Source organism: Neolamprologus multifasciatus, chromosome 2 (genome assembly GCF_963576455.1).
Source record: "Neolamprologus multifasciatus chromosome 2, fNeoMul1.2, whole genome shotgun sequence".
Classification (NCBI taxonomy): domain Eukaryota; kingdom Metazoa; phylum Chordata; class Actinopteri; order Cichliformes; family Cichlidae; genus Neolamprologus; species Neolamprologus multifasciatus.
The window spans coordinates 13,409,473-13,426,596 of record NC_140440.1 but is presented as its reverse complement, the minus strand read 5'-3'; the positions used below and the strand labels follow the sequence as shown (position 1 = coordinate 13,426,596).

General features: G+C 42.9%; 1 protein-coding gene across 2 annotated transcripts; it reads left to right on the top strand.

The window, feature by feature from the left end:
* The first annotated feature begins 1,241 nt into the window (after positions 1-1,241).
* On the top strand, positions 1,242-15,435 carry LOC146524092 (uncharacterized). Of its 2 annotated transcripts, XM_085182759.1 has the most exons (7): positions 1,247-1,450; positions 2,424-2,599; positions 2,934-3,044; positions 6,753-6,820; positions 6,980-7,084; positions 10,144-10,248; positions 12,623-15,435. In XM_085182759.1, exons 1-7 carry the CDS (start codon positions 1,331-1,333, stop codon positions 12,679-12,681), a joined length of 744 nt encoding a protein of 247 aa, XP_085038885.1. In that variant the 5' UTR covers positions 1,247-1,330; the 3' UTR covers positions 12,682-15,435. The 2 variants fall into 2 exon arrangements, with proteins under 2 accessions (XP_085038893.1, XP_085038885.1); XM_085182767.1 differs by lacking the exon at positions 2,934-3,044 and having other exon boundaries at positions 1,242-1,450.
* The last annotated feature ends 1,689 nt before the right edge of the window (positions 15,436-17,124 follow it).

Sequence of the window (17,124 nt, the reverse complement as noted above, 5' to 3'; positions counted from 1 at the left end):
TCTGGTTCCCACAGACCAGGCAAACAGATTGGAGTCAATCAGCCTCCAATGCACTCTTTTCTGACTTCTGGTTTCTCACTAGTGGTTTGCATTGGATCAGAGTCAGTGTAACTACTGACTGCATGGAGCTGTTCTGTCGCAATGTGGACACTCAAAAACACAGACTTTCTAAAACGATGACGCACTTTAGGCATGTGATGCAGTCATGTGACCAATTAAACAAAGATAGCGGAGGGCATTATACAGCAGTTGTTTTGATTGCTCTCAATTTTGACAACCCTATTAATGATTAATATCAGTTTGTACGCATGTGCAGGACTGGAACGTAAGCGTTTTGGGCTGTTTCAATGTGGACGCACAACTCTGTGAAAACGACTGAAAACGCTAGTGTGGACGCAGTTTTCAAATCTATGTCAAATCATGTCAGGTTTGTTCACACTTTGTCTCCCAGCAAGATCATGGAGGAGATTGCAGGAGACCTGTAGTCACCCTAGAAGAGCTGGACAGGACTATAGAAGGTCTTTAACCCATCAATATGACCAGTATCTGCTGGAGCCCTACAAAATGACCTCCAGCACAGTTTTGTGAATGTCTCTGACCAAACAGATTTCACGAGTGTCCCGAGGTCTCAACATGCTCTAGTGGGTCCTATGCCTGTTACAGTTGAGCCCGACTGGCATGTTCCATTAAATACCAAAATTGGCATATGGCGCCAGGTGTTTTTCACAGATATTTATTTGTTGTTGTCTACAACAACAACAAATTCAAAAAAGGGTAAACTTGGGTAAACCAACAGAGTCATAGCAGTTGGAGAAGTAGGTGGTCAAAATATATTTGAGATTATAAAAGTTCTTATGAATTGAAACTTGTGCCAAAATAATTCTATAGACCTATAAACTTTGTACACACCAAAGCTGTTTTCTGCCTTCTGTTCACTATGAACAGGCATGTATTTTCGGTTTATGCATGCCCAACTTTGTGCTGAAATGTTTAAAAGAATGTGAAGTATGAGCACAGGCTCACTATGTGAAAACAGCTGTAGTAGGGAAACCCGGGAGGGCTTAGCTATGCTCGGCAGTTTGTTGCAGGCCAATACATGTTGGCAAAACAACATGCAGACATTACTCAAACAGCTGATAAGTGACATGTTTGCTTATGTGCCTCCACCATGTTTGCACAATTCAGCTTTCCAGAATTCTTCAATCCAGTGGAGTTTTTAGCTGCTGTACAGAGCAAAGTACAGCACAACATAGTAGGTTTTGTAATAGCGTGCCTCTAAATGCCAGGTATTTCAGATGTGAGGGAAAACAGCAGCTGACAGCTATCCACCATGCCTGCAACACACCGGGCTTTTGCTCTCATCTCTCTGCTGTCCTTCAGCACAGCAGCACCAACAGTAGACGACTGCAATCAGCTGACCCAGCCTCTGCAAGCTAACGAGCTTCACCAGGTACAGGTCCCTGGACCTCTAACCTCAGCTGTCTTTTGCCCTCACAATATGACAATTAGGCCCAGAATTGTTTTGTCAGTTACAGAGTTTTCCCAGCTTTGGCTCTTCACACCTTGCCATGTAGTGGGCTGATTGGGGTGGCTGTAGCTCAGTTGGCAGAGCAGGTCAGCCACTAACCAGAAGGTTGGTGGTTTGATGCCAGGCTGCTCCAGTCTGCAAGATTCTAACCCCATGTTGCTCTCCGATGCATCCATCGGTGTATGAATGGTAGATTCTTGGCACTTAAGAGCTCAGAAAAAAAGTGCTTGTGTGATTGGGTGAAGTGCTCAGACAGAGTAGAAAAGTGCTATATAATAACCAGTCCATTTACCATTGATTTAAACCATGTTTTATGAACACTGGCATTTGAATATGGAAGCTTTGGCTCTAAACAAAATAATGTGGTCAAAGGAACGGTCACAAAAAACTGAGCTATCAGACAGTGTGGGATGTTTCAGGAAGTGGACCCAAACCCAGATGTTAGCCACAGACTAACAATCAGCAGTTATAATGACAAGATATTTCTGCAGACAATGATGCCTTTACACATGCTACATGTGTCAGTGCGATAACACGATTGGTCCCCATGTGTCCAGATGTGGCTAATGATTTGCAATTTAGAGGCAGATGGATGTAATCTCATTTAGCCAGATTAACCAAATTTGACAGGCAGCATTTTATTCATGATGATATTGTAATGTTATATACATTTGAGACCCGAAAAGTGAGACAATGTAGAAAAGTGGCTGTTATTTCACAACAGCTAATGCAATATCTTTTCCTCTTTTTTAATTTTTGAATTTCATTAAAAGCAGCTATTGTTTGCAGTTTCATAAGAAAGCAGTTGCAGTGACATACAGAGGTAAAATACCAAAAATTGTATCCATATTCACACCTTTCTGAACCTAACTGTATGTTCTTTCACTCTGAATAGATCCTGGGTAGGTGGATCTTTATTCAGGGGCTTGCCGGTAACGGTAGCTTGGGCGACACTTTGAGGTTTGTGGAAAGTACGTGGATGGTGCTGAATACAACATCAGACAGTCGGACCCTGCAGGCAGAGATAGCTGGCCGAGTGGTTCAACAGCTGGACCAGTCTGTTCAGCCACAGTAAGTATTTTTAAGTATTTTTCCCTGTTCTCTAATCTGGAGGGGGGGGGGGGGGGGGGGCAGTAAATATTCAGATAGCAGTGGTGATCCTGGCAAAAGCAAATGGCCATAAGTCAAAAACTGGTTGAGGCAGACAACTAGATGATGACACTGTTTCAACGGAAACACGAGACACTGGAGAAGAAAATCCAAACCTACATGGGCTTCTGTTAAAAAAGTGATATATCTCTTACATCAATGCCAATACATTTAACTTACCTATATTTTTAATTTACAGAGACTAAAATTACATGTTTTTTGCATATTGAGCTAATTCTTTACATTTTGACGTTAGAGTTTCAAAGATGGAGAACGCCTCCACCCCGACCAATTCCCAGGGACCTGAGCTTTCTTCGAGCCCTAGCTCCCACCCTGTCAGCAGTTCCACACCCCATCTGGTCATGAAGTAAGCCATGCTTCTAATATTATTAAGAGAGAATTAAACCCTACCTTCATCACTTACTAGTCAAAGTAAACAACAACCACTTTTTATTTGTGTACTCTGGTGTGCGATCTAAGGCCAAAGTCTGCTGCACACAGGCAACCACGCTCAAAGCAACTCTCTGCAATGTTGGCTCTGGCCTTTGTTGTTCATTTACATACATCTGTTCCTTTGTAAATCGCTAACCTCTGTTCAGAACTGAATTCCCAGAGTTTTTCATCAATGTCACATTTCTGGAGGGATTTTTTAAGGGTGTTATGAGGCGGGTAGGTGATGTGTGTCATACACAGGTGAGTTGTTGTTTGTGCATAGCTTCATCATAGCTACCACAAGTCAGGAGAAAATTGAGGTAAGACAGCTGTTCTCATAGTAGACGCAGGTAGCTGAACAGTAGATTGTTTAATTAAAAACCCACTGTGTGCACAGAGGCAAAACTAAGAAAACTGTGCCTTTGTCCAACCAATCAGAATCAGAATCAGAATCAGAAAGGGTTTTATTGCCAAATGTTGAGCAGGTTTACAACATTAGGAAATTGCTGCGGTACTTAGTGCAAACATACTGTCAGATAACGCTTAAATAGACATAAAAATAAGAATTAAAAGTGCTAAGTAGATAGATATATACATGAGTGCAGGTGGTGATCAGTGCAAACGTGGAATGATGCAGTGAACACAGCGTAGGGTCATGTGTTAGTGGTGGGAACAGTCATCTGGTTATTGTTCATGAGTCCAACAGCAGAGGGGAAGAAACTGTTCTTATGGCGAGAGGTGCTGGTGCAAATGGACCGGAGCCTCCTGCCTGAGGAGAGCTGGTCAAACAGACTGTGTCCAGGGTGAGAAGGGTCAGCTGAGAGCCGAGCTGCACGCCCCAGTGTCCTGGAGGTGTACAAGTCCTGCAGAGATGGGAGTCTGTCTGCAATCACCTTCTCAGCAGAGCGCACAACACGCTGCAGTCTCTGTTTGTCCCTGATGGTGGCTCCAGCGTATCACACGGTGATGGAGGAGGTGAGGATGGACTCGATGATTGCAGTGTAGAATTGCATCATCGTCCGTGTTGGCAGGTTGAATTTCTTCAGCTGCCTCAGGAAGTACATCCTCTGCTGGGCTTTCTTTATGACGGAGGTGATGCTGGGCTCCCACTCTAGGTCCTGGGTGATGGTGGTACCCAGGAAGCAGAATGAGTCCACAGAGGTGATGAGGGTGTCAGTCAGGATGATGGGGGGGAGTGGGGCTGTCTGCTTCCTGAATCCCACAATAATCTCCACTGTCTTCTGGGCATTCAGCACCAGGTTGTTGCGGCTGCACCAGGACACCAGACGTTCAACCTCCCTGCTGTAGGCAGACTCATCCCCGTCCGAGATAACGGTGGTGTCATCTGCAAACTTGATTAGCTTGACAGACTGGTGGGTGGAGGTGCAGCAGTTGGTGTACAGGGAGAAGAGCAGAGGAGAAAGAACACAGCCCTGAGGGGACCCGGTGCTGATGGTCCGGGAGTCCGAGACATTCTTTCCCAGCCTCACGTGCTGCTTCCTGTCCGTCAGGAAGTCAGTGATCCAGGCAGATGGGATCAGGCACATTCATCTGGGAAAGCTTGCCTTGGAGATGGTCTGGAAGGATGGTGTTCAAGGCAGAGCTGAAGTCCACAAACAGGATCCTGGCGTAGGTTCCTGGGGAGTCTAGATGCTGCAGGATGAAGTGTAGAGCCATGTTGATAGCGTCGTCTACAGACCTGTTGGCTCTGTATGCAAACTGCAGGGGGTCCAGGAGGGGGGCCGTGAGGGTCTTGAGGTAGGAGAGAACCAGGCGCTCAAATGACTTCATGACCACAGATGTCAGAGCCACAGGTCTGTAGTCATTTAGTCCAGTGATCCTAGGTTTCTTGGGGACATGGATTATGGTAGAGGACTTGAAGCAGGCAGGCACATGACATGCCTGCAGTGAGGAGTTGAAAATGCCAGAAAACACTGGGGCCAGCTCGTGTGCACAGTGTCTGAGGGTGGCAGGAGACACACCGTCTGGGCCAGGAGCTTTTCAAGCATTCAGACTCTTAAACTGCTTCCTCACATCTGCTTCATGAATATGAAGAGTTGTAGTGGGAGAAGGTGGTGTGAAATCCTCCTTGGTGTGGGGTGAGGAGGGGGGTGTTGTAGGTGAAGTGTTTGATGGGGGTGATGGCTCTATGAACGGGGGAGAGGTGGGGGAAAGAGTGTCCAAAGTGTCTCTATTGTTGGGGCCGTTGGAGGTGTGAAGGCTGTTAAGGGTGTTGGCCAAGAGCAAGTCATCAGTGGAGTGGGGGGTTTTAGGCTTGTAGTTGGTGATATTCCTAAAACTTTTCCACACAGAGGCCGAGTCATTCTCTGAGATCTGCTGCTGCATCTTCTCAGAGTGCTGATGTTTAGCAACGTCCACTTCTTTACTGAACCTGTACTTGGCCTCTCTGTAGCTGTCCCTGTCTCCGCTTCTGAACGCCTTTCTCTTTTCCAGCCACAGCTTTTTGAGTTTAGGAGTAAACCAGGGTTTGTCATTGTTATAACTCACCCTGGTGCGTGATGGCACAATGCTGTCCTCACAGAAGTGGATATAGGAGGTGACAGTGTCCGTAAACTCATCCAAGCTGTTAGAAGCAGCCTTCAATCATGGACCTAACTGTAGGGTGAGGAGCTCATTCATCTGAGAGGTGATCAGATTAACTGAGATGTATTGTGCTGTTCTTCATATCATAATGGCGGAGATAATGGTGGAATAGTTTTTGATAGCAAAGCTGTTCTCTGGATATATCCTATTCTCCACTTGTTTCTCAACTCTCACTCAGAGATCTGCATTTACACTGTTTTATTCTGGCTAGCATGTTACTCCCTACCTCGCGCTGCGTCAGCAGGTCTGCTGGTTTTTTAACCTCAAATTTCACATCCTCGTTTAATGTTTGATAGTGTTTCAGTAGATAAAGGTGAATGGCTTGGACATTAATTGAGCTGTGGTTTGGGGGAGGCCTCGAAGGGGACTGGTGACGGCTCCTGATGTACAAAATAGAAGAGAAGAAGTTGAAAAGGCGAGGGAGGGTGTGAACTGGGGGAACATATATAGATAAGAACCGGAAGGAGCATGTTTGGAGGTGTGGTCCCACTCCTGAAATTCCAATACTTCCAATTTGCTATACTGTTGGCAGAAAGCTGGTTGATACTGAAATGAACTGATTGCAACTTTATATAAAAACTAGTGTCGTTGCATCATGCAACTTTTGTATATTCTTCAAAATATTAGTTTAATCACAAAATGAAACTCTTGAGATTAAGAGTATCTATAGTAAGAGCAGTGGCAGAAGAAACCAGAACTCCCAGTGAACGCCCACGTAAGCAAACTCTACACAAAGAGACCACTCTGGGGGTAACCCAGGAACAGGAACAGCAACAGCAACAGCAACGGTGGTCATTACTGAGCCACCATGCCGCCCTCATTTGTGTTGATTAAAAAATGCCACAGATTACTCTGTTTAGATCTCAGTCTTCTATTATTAAAGTCAAATCAAGTTTGAAAGTGTCGGTCAAGGATGCATTCAGATGAGAAAAACGTCATAGTGTGCAAGTCAATATTTCTTTTGGTGTCTCATTATCAATCCAGATGAAATTTTAATGTTGCCATTTTCCACTTCCATTCTGCTTGATCATTGTGTTAGGGAGGATCGCTGCCTCAGGAATGTTCAGAACATGTCCCTCGTTGATGGCAAAGACTTAGAGTTCTACAGTAAGTTGCTTCAGTGAATAACATACAGTATGTACACATGTAATCACATCAGTTACATCTGTCACTTAGGTCTGTGAGGTTTGTCACAGTACAATTGGCATGCTCAGTTGATCAGAATTGTTATCCTCCCATCATGAATGCTTGTGTTTTGTTGCACAGTGAAAATTGCCAGTTCCTATCACAGGTTCCTGCAGACCTGCCCTGACTGTCTGCTCATGCACACCTACGATAAAGTAGCCAATCACCAATTGTTCTACTTGTTTGGTAAGTATGAGCAGTGATGGAGCATTTACTAAAAGAACTGACAAGTAAAACAGTAAAATATTTACTTCATGGACTATTCATTGTATATTTTAACTGTAATTAGTGAGTTGTAGACAAATGACAATTCTTTGGCTATTTCAAATAAGGATGGAAGGGTGGACCACTTTGGCATTCAACTCATCATTTCTTTTAGTATCTCACTTTCCTATTTGTGAAGAAGTAAGAAAAGAATATAAAAACCAATGAGAAACTAGTTGTAGAGCCCAGTATGGATTTTCACAAATGGATTTTTCTACAACAAGTTAACTGATCAAGTAATTAATCATTTTAATATTCATCTACTAGAGTATAATTGTTTTCCATCTAAATTGTAGCCATGTCCGGATACAAAGTAGCTTGAGTTCAATCAGGGCTGGACTGGGACAAAAAATCGTCCTGGGCATTTTGACTAGAGAACCACAAAGACATAAAGCCTTTGAATGAAAACAAACGCTGTTGTGACAGTGATGTATACTGTCTTGTTGGTATATACATTTACATCTATACATTTTACATCAGATCACCACTTTGGTTGTTTTGAGAATAATAGATTGCTGAATATACATTAGAGCTAAAGAGACTGTATTTTAGGGTGGCTTGTGTTGAGACAACGCCGGTCTCTGCGATTCTTTTGGTCCTGGTAGAGATCACACTGAGATGTTTCCATGTTTTACAAAATCCTTTTATTACCCATTATTCTTACAGATGCATCTGGAGATCAGCACACTGCATTCCTATGCAGTCCGATGCTAAAGGCTGATCTAAAGAACTCCACAAAACAGTTACAGTTCTAACCTCTGGTCTCCTCCCCCCTACAGTAAACACCCCCACAATGGAAATACACTAGTACAGTGGCCAAGGGTGCTGACACCCTGACCCCCACCTCCTTTTAAGGTAGTGTCCGTTTGCCCTTTGTCTGCCCCTCACCCTCAGTAACTCTTGTTTCATGCCCTGGGGGTGGGGTTGGTCCTCCTGCCCTGCACCTCAGTTCTTTGTTCCCATCCCAGGCCTATTTTCTATTTTGTATCCTTACACCCATTACCACAATATTATAATGTTGCAAGCAATCACAACTATATTCTCTTTAACGTTGATGTACATTACGGAATCTATTCTCAACACTTGCAAAATTATCATATGGAGTTTGCTAGTGTGTAAGAATACAAACAGAAAAGGCCTGGAATGTGAACAATGAACTGGGGTGCAGGGCAGGAGAAGAATTAACCCCCACCCCCAGGACAGAGTTACTGCAAGAGTTACTGAGGGTGAGGGGCAGACAAATAACAAAAGGACACTACCTTAAAAGGAGATGGGGGTCAGGGTGTCAGCACCCCTGGCTACTGTACCAGTGTTTTTCCATTGTGGGGGTGGGGGTTACTATAGGAGGAGGATACCAGAGACTAAAACTGTAGCTGTTGTGTTGAATTCTTGAGATCAGCCTTTAGAATAGGACTGCAGTGTGCTGATCTCCAGATGTATCTGTGAGGAAAAATGGGTAACAAAAGGATTGTGTGAAACTTGGAAACATCTCTGCATGATCTCTACCAACACAAAAGGATCGGAGAGAGCGGCGTTGTCTCCCACAGTTGTAAGATTCAGACATTTTAAATGAGAATAAGAAAGAAAAGTATTTCTTTGTGCCCCCCTCCCTCCCTGTTAATGCCCTACCTGGCCCCCTGGCAAAACTTTGCTAGACCCGCCCCTGCACAGCTACCAGCTGTCAGCTACATAAAAAAAGGATCCTGGTGTTATTTGTCTCTCAGAAACAGTTCATAACTTCAACTCATCCATGTCACCTAAAAGGTAAACCTGTTTCTCCATCACCTGTTCAGCTCTGATGATTCAGTAAGGACATCTCCTGGTTTCATCTTCATGTTTCCCTCTCACCACATATCCAACCTGACATCATAACCAGCAGCTTTACGGCTGTGGCTCCAGCAAACATCAGCAGATCCTAGAAAGTAATATTAAATCAATTAAATAAATGATTTAATAAATAAATTAAATAAACAACTTATCAGGCTTTAACATGCTGCATGTATGTTTAGCCCAACATCTGCTGGTTTCCTCTTTCTGGCGCAAAGTGGGCGATAAACAAACAAGAGAGAAAAGCCGATCAGCTGATCATTGATCAGTTTCATAACTGAAGTAGCAACAGAGAGGGAGGGGGAGAGAGTGAGAGAAGAAGAAGCTGTGCAGCGGAGGACACAGATTAACTCCAGTTTTGTGTCTGTTTTTTATTCTAGCTGAAGTACGGGACAAACTGCGTTCCTTTTCGCCTCAATGCCATTTTCTTCTGTTTGAATGTGATAAGACTGCTTTCAGAGCCGTTGCCCAAGCAAGGAGGAGAGTGTATCCGACCTCCTCGGCTGTAATTGTTCCAGCCCCGAGTCGATCATGACCAATCGACCACCTGTCATTGTTTATACCGTTACAAAAAAAACATAAAAACTAAAAGTCACCATCGCCCTTTGTGCCCGATACTCAGTCACAGTACTTCAACAACACAATTACAGTCCATTTCTGGGTTTTAAAAGTTCCCTGTCATTTTTAATTTAGCAAAATTCAATTCACTTTTATTTATATAGTGCCAAATTGCAACAATAGTTGTCTCAACGCACTTAGAAAAGAGTGAGAAAAGGACAAACAAAAGGTTGTTTTTTTTACACCTGGCCGTGCAGACTGCCCTCCATGTGCTATACAGACTGAGTACTGGCCAATACATTTACCTAACGTCTTACTTCTGTTTGTTGTTATTTCATAAAATTGTTAAACAACACATCTGTGTTAATTGTAGCAGCTTTATATTGTAACAGAAATTGTAACATTTAAGTAACCAGGAGGCTAACTAATAAGTGCAACATAGAGTAAACTCTTAAGTAGTGGAGGTAGTTCTTTAAGGAGGCAGCTGCCCGATCACACGAAACAAACAAAATACACTTTAGGATTCAAACATCCTCGAACACTAGTGTGAACACAATACATTCTAATGGTGCTTTTCCTGCTGTTGTTCTCTGCAGGGAGGAACAAGACTGTGACAGCTTCTGATTTAGAGACCTTCAGAAAACAAGGTGACTGCCTGAGGTTTCCCACGACACCAAAGTTTAACTACAACCCTAACAATGGTAAGCACCACATATCGTCTACATTGAAATAGAATATGAAATCAATCTGCTACATAACTTAAATGCAGTAGATTGCCCAGTGAGCAAGTTACTGCATTACCACACACTGAAAATGGTGTTGTAGAACAGGTTATCCCTGAACTTGTTTTAGCATTTCGGTTCATGAGTACAATAAAGCTTTAGAGGTGCTGGAAGATGGGGGTCTGATCATTTTTTGGCTGAAAGAAATCATCTCATACATCATGGACAATTTCTCAGTTTGTGATGTAATCTGTCTTCTTGGGATGGCAGGTTTAGTGTGAGGAAGTAAAACTTAACATAAGGAGGTCTACAAAGAAAAAGCACAATACAATGTAAGCTTTGTTAGATTATTTGGTAGCTGTAACTCAGGAATTACAGCATGTCATCTAATAGTTGGAAGGTTTTTGTTTTGTTTTGTTTTTTGCTCTAATCAGTAGCCTATGCAATGTATCCTTGGTGAAGAAACTAAATGCTCTCCAATACATGAGGGATGCATCCAGTGAGGGATATTGTATAAAGTGCTTTAGAAGAGATTATATATAAGAATCTGTCCATGCATTAGGATAATCAATAAAATAATTCTAAAGATTTTTGTTGATTTATTGTGATGGGCAGCAGATTCCAGATTCCTCTCACAGTCCAAAGACATGCTGTCATTGGGGTTCAGTTAGTTGGTGATTCTAAATTGCCCATAGGTCTAAATTGTTGTCTTTCTCTAAGCGTTAGCCCTGCATCAGGCTAGTGATCTGTCGAGGGTCTACCCCACCTCTGTGACAGCTGGAATAGGCTCCCTGTGACCCTGATAAGGATAAGCGGAAGTGAATTGATGGATGATTTATTGTTTTGCAGCTGAAAATAACATGCTAGCCAGTTAGCACATAGGCTTAAGGTTCAATGGGGTAGTTTAGCTCAGGCAGTAGAGCAGGTCATCTACTTATCGCAAGGATGGTGGCTTGAGCCATGCCTGCTCCAGTCTGCATCCTTGGACAAGGTGATAACTCTCTGATGGATCCGTTGGTGTTATAAAGTAATTCTACAGAAAAAACAGAAAGAAAGTGAATGAGACAAGTTCTATAAAGTACTTTGAGCGCTCAGGTATAGTAGAAAAGCGCTATATAAAAAAAACATGTACATGCCAACCAGTTGTGGTGGTCTCAAGGGAGCAACCAAACAGAGGGACCAACTCCACCACCTTTAATTGTAGCTAATGACAATAGTCTGCACTCCAACAACTCCAACCAGAGTTGGAGTTCATGGGCAGCAAGAATTGGAGATTATGTATCAGAATTTCAGGAGCAGGACCACGCCTCCAAAAACACTCCTTCCAGCTGCCATCTATATAGGTTCCCCTAGTTCTGCAATCTGATCAACTTCTTCACTCCTATTTAGTACATGTGGATCTGCCAGGCCTGGGAGCCATTGCCAGTCCCCTTCGAGGCCTTCCCCAAACCGCAGCTCAATTCATGTCAAAGCATTCACTACTAAAACGCTGTCCAACTTATAATGTGGACGTGGGCCCAGCTAGTGAAAGACTTACCAAATAAATTGCTTGCACATGAAAAACATAACATCCCAATTATTTGATCTTTCACTTGAAATGTGCACACAAATGCATGTTGATCCTTATACCAACCTCCACTGCAAACCGAATGCAAATCTGATAGTTACAGTGAGTCACTGTAACATCCAGTCGGCCCTCTGGTCAGTCACACATCTTGGGAATCATGTTGAAGGACAGGCAGTGAAAAACACAGTGAATGGAGATGAAGCTCTTTGGGTAGCAGAATTAATGGCCGACTAGCTAAGATTTGTTTTACTCCCACATTTCTTAATGCACTTCAGCTTTCTCAAATAGCACTCTGGACCCTGCTTGTCCCCAATCCAAGCTAAGATTGCAAAGCTTCTCAAGAAGATTGCCATGCAGTTGCTGGTTGCTGTTGGTCGCAGTTTAGTTGCTGGATGATTTCCATGTTATAGCAGTATCTGGTAATAGAAGATGAAAGTTAAAGAAAAAACATATATAAACATGAAGTGAGACAGACTACAGCAAACTTATCTTTGCACGTTTCACAATGTTAATGACTCCAAAGTTCATCTCATCACAAGAATCTGTGCCGTTGTAGTTAAAGTAAGACAGGATGGGAAACAATAGAATTTACAGCCACTGCAATCTATTGTGTAAGAACATGACCCTTTGGAGAGAAAGGTATTCTATATATTTAGCATTTAATGGAGGGTAAAGGACACTTGGAGGTGGGGAGGACCTACGGATTTGCATTTGATGTCACTTCTCCAGAACGATCAGTTTATCTTACTATTCCTGTTTGTCTGTGAATCTTTATTCCCTTTACAGAACTGTGTCCTGTGGAGGAAAAGAAGTCAGAATCCACACCTCAACAAAACCTCCACTAACAGAGTTCTTAATAACACTGCCACTGCTATTGTCAAACTTACGCGGTTGATTGGTTTTTACTCATGATTTAGTTGAAAGAAATTTGACAAGTTTGAATGTCCAAACTGTTAAGTATTAAGTAATTTTTACTAGTAGTAATCAGCTGAGGCATTTGATCTTTCTGAATGTAGACGTGCACTGAGGACAGACAGTCTGGCTGCTGAGTTTGGTTCTGTTCTGTGGATTTGTTTGCAGTGTTTTGTTTTTCTGTTGAACTGAAATTAAAAGTTGGATTAAAATACTAAACAAAAGTAAGAATGCCTGCTTTTGTAACAGAACAAATAAACAAAATTAGGCAATTATGAGGCTTCTCATAAAAAACACTAAATGCAAAAGGGTTTATCAACACACAAAGCATTCACATTAACCTAGTAAAGCTAAAATATGAGGCTACGGATGATAATAAATTAGGAGCCATTTTGGAGCCAAAAGAGCCGACTCTCTGAAAAGACCTGAACTTCCCATCACTAGTCAGTAAGCCGCAAAAACCACGTCACGTTCGCCACTGACAGAAAAATGGCAGTAAACATGTTTTTAAAACTTTAAGGGCTTAATTCTTAAATCCAGCTCCACACGCGGTGTTACGTCTATGTCAGTTATGTGTAGCATTGCATGTCCCCTTTAACCCAAAGGAGATCCTTAAATATCCTGAATTGTTCCTAATGACAAAAACTGGCAGCTTCCCAAAAAGTGCAATAATAATGTTATATATTAATATTGTTTTGCACTTTAAATGAGTCAGTCTGTTAAAACTACTTCTGCCTAAGATATTTGTATCAAGTATAATTATATTTGGGGGTTTTAACCCTTTGAAGGCCAGTATGTTTACATAGCTGCACTGTTTTAACTGGAAAAATATTTTCCATAAAATACATTTCAAGAAAGATTTCATTGCTATTATAATTAGGCCTTTAGATTGGCACCAAGCTAGATTTTGATTCATCATTATTTTTTTTGCAGGGGCACAGTAAACGTAATAATCATAACCTATAATGGTATATGATGTGTTTCACTTTTTCCACACTAAATGTTTATTACCTTGCTAACGTAAATAAAAATACAAGCTCAGTTTGAACTACAAAAACATTTATTTTAGAAAGATAAACATGAACATTTATGTTGTTGGGGATGGTGAGAGAGACAGAGAGAGGTAGTATATGTCTGGGTGTGAGAGTCCTGCTCAGGCGGCGCAGTTGTTACAAATGGACACACTGTGGTCCTTGCATGTGTACTTCTCACATTTGCAGCAGGTGTTGACAATTCTTCTCCTTTTTCCTTTGCAAAGTTCGCACTGCCCCCTGCCCTTACATTTAATGATGGGAGAGGGGCCTGCAGCCGCTGCAGTCACATCTGTGACTACTGCTGCAGCGGCTGATGAGCGGGGAAGGCGCTCTCTCTTTGCTATGTGTGGTTTCACCAGCATTTCTCCCACTTCTTCAATGAAGAGCCTCCGTCTGTGTCCTTTCTTCTTCTGCCAGGATGACTCGATTGATGTCCACAGGACGAAGGCATTGTTAAGTGAAACATCAAGGACGTTGTGGAAGAGGGCCATTGGCCAATAATTTGTTTTCCTCCTGCAGGAGTAGGTGCCAACAACCTAGCAAAAAAAAAAAAGCATAAAACTTACATATATTTTAGACAAGAATATATGAGCAAGAATGAATGAATATATGCGTAACTGGTTCAGGGCTCGCAAAATTTCAAAATCCCTGGTAGCCCTTTGGGCAGGTACTCTTCAGTTTTTGGTAGCCCAAAATAAATTTAAGTAGCCCGAATAAAAAAAGAGCAATTTTTGATTGATGTTTTGTTTCCTTTACAATATTACACATTAAAGTATAATATTGTAATGGAAACAAAACATTAATCAAAAAATTGTTGAAACACAAATAACAACATTGTATAAAAATTACAATCATCAACTCAAATACTTGGTTCTAATTGAACAGAAATTTCTATGAACTTGTAAGAACTGTGTAGGACATGAATCTGAATTTAAAATTTCCACTGAAGTCACAGGTAAGAGGCAAGTGGAACCAAGATCTAGCCCATTTGCTTTTTGAAGTTTGCAAAGACTGCTAAATTGTGCCAGTGGTAGTTCACTCTTTGCAACATAGTGCACTGTTCTATTTGCAATTGGTGTTTGTTCTGGGAAAGATATTGCAGACTGAGCAATAATGCATTGCTTGCATTTCTCATGGGTTCTAACAGGGGCCTTTCTTAAAATGACTGGTCCCAGTAACAAAGGCGCTTATTGACTGAAAAATCGAGGGAAAACCAACAACACACCCGGCAGAACATTATGTTATTTACACGGGTGCACAGAAGTGGTCTGCAGGTGCGCATTCGCAGTCAAAATAAAAGACACGCACCAGCGCGCGTTTGCGTCCATATAAAAGGCTGTTTTTGTCCGCTAGAGTGGGATTTTCACGACACATTCTGCACCACATCTCTGTGCGTTCATCATTTGTTTGAAGCCAGCTCACCTCCTGTAACCACTTTTCCGAGAATACGCGCTTCTTTTGTGGTTCGGACTCCTTCTGACATTTCTTTGGAGGTGGAGGAACATCACAGTAATTGCTTAAAGGAGCTTCTTCGACATCCTTAAGAGTTCTAAACAAATGTCTGTCCTCCTCCAGAAAATCTTATGTATGCAAACACGCGTTGCAACTTCTTATCTTGTGCGCGTTTTTTATTTTGACAGCGAATGCGCACCTGCGGACCACTTATGTGCAGCCCTGGTTATTTAGCTCGTCATATTGCAGCCACAGAAATTCTTTAGTCCATGAAACCATAAAGCTGCACTTTCTTTTTGCCTTATAGTCTGATTTGTCATAACTTTTCCGTTTTGTGGTAAGCTTTTCTTTGGCTGTCACTTCTTCACCCTGACCTGTCTTATTTGGCTCAGCAGAACTAAAATATATATCCTGCTGCTTTTACACACGCACTCACTTAACGCTCAGCGATTCTCTGCGCGATCAACCTCTCACATGTTTAAGCTGCGGGAGATTTCACTGGTCATGTTTGCATAGTAAGCTAACGATTGATAAGACGATGTCAGAGGAATTGGTGCGCAAATGATCATCACTCACCAATCAGTGCTGTCGCTCTCTGTACACAGTTCACGCGATTGCAAAGTGAAAGCAAAAAATAAGCGCAAATTCAATGTGATTTCAATGTGTCACATATTGACAGTGGCTCACCGATGCCAATGACATAATTACCCAGCTACATTTCCGAAAGAATGCAAAAGCATTTACATATATTTTTCCTTCCTACGATAGGCCGACGGGCAGGGCAGAGAAAAATCGCTAGCCCCGGGACGTCGGGCTAGCGATTTTGCGAGCCCTGTGGTTCGTAATGACACCTACCTTATCAAGGTTGTCGACACCTCCTTTGCATTTGTTGTAATCTTCGATTATTACAGGCTTTCTCTTCCTTCCTTTGCTCACGTCTGGACGGCGGTGTTTTGTGCTTAGTAGCAGCACATTCTTGCCCCGTCGGGCGGTGTAAGACACAAGTGTGTGGGTGTTTGTAAAAGCGAAGATGGAGGAGAAGAGCCCTCTCTTTTTTGCCTGGAGCAAATGAGGTGGAAGCTCAGGCTTGTTTTGGCGAATTGTGCCAACCAGGGTCATTTTCTTCTTGAGTAGCTCATCTGCCAGTGCACAGGAAGTGAAAAAATTATCACAGGTGACGACGTGTCCCTGGAGCCCCTCTGTCATGTCCAGGACCACCCTCATCCCCTGGTTGACTTCAACACGATCTGGAGCTGCTTTGCCCGTGTACACCTGCAGTCTCCAGGCGTAGGATGTTTTGACATCACAGGCTGCCCAAATCTTGATACCATATTTGGCCGGCTTTTTTGGCATGTACTGCCTGAAGCTGCACCTGCCTCTGAACGGGACGAGTTGTTCATCCACACAGAGATCTCTGTCTGGGCTGAACAGCATCTCCAGGCGGTGCGTCCACATGTTCCAGACTTTGCGGAAGGGAGCAAACTTGTCAACACGGCACTGGGGGCGGGATAGCTTATCATCAAACCGCAGTGCTCTGCTGATGTGTTGAAACCTCTTCTGGGACATCGTAGCCCGGAAAATGCTCCGTCCCCATTTTTCAGTCCAGAGGCTCAACGTTGATTCGTGTTTTGACCTGAAAACACCGGACAAAACGAGCAGCCCCACATAAGCCCGAAACTCATCTGCGTCTATATCTCGCCAGTCGGGAATTTTGCGATTCCCATGCAGGTTTGTCATGGACACAATATGCTTCACGATCTCATCCGTTAGAAACAGTGCGAAGCTGGATATGGGGTCAACGATTCGGGCAGTGGCATAGCGTGTAGGTCCCGGGGTCAGACCAGTGGGTGCTGGGATGTAGCGGAACGTCTCAGCGTTTGTGGGAGACCA

Coding starts and splice junctions, on each gene's coding strand:
- LOC146524092 (XM_085182759.1), top strand. CDS start 1,331: ATGCCTGCAACACACCGGGCTTTTGCTCTCATCTCTCTGCTGTCCTTC. Junction 3,045..6,752: donor ACACCCCATCTGGTCATGAA/GTAAGCCATGCT, acceptor TCATTGTGTTAG/GGAGGATCGCTGCCTCAGGA. Junction 7,085..10,143: donor CCAATTGTTCTACTTGTTTG/GTAAGTATGAGC, acceptor TGTTCTCTGCAG/GGAGGAACAAGACTGTGACA.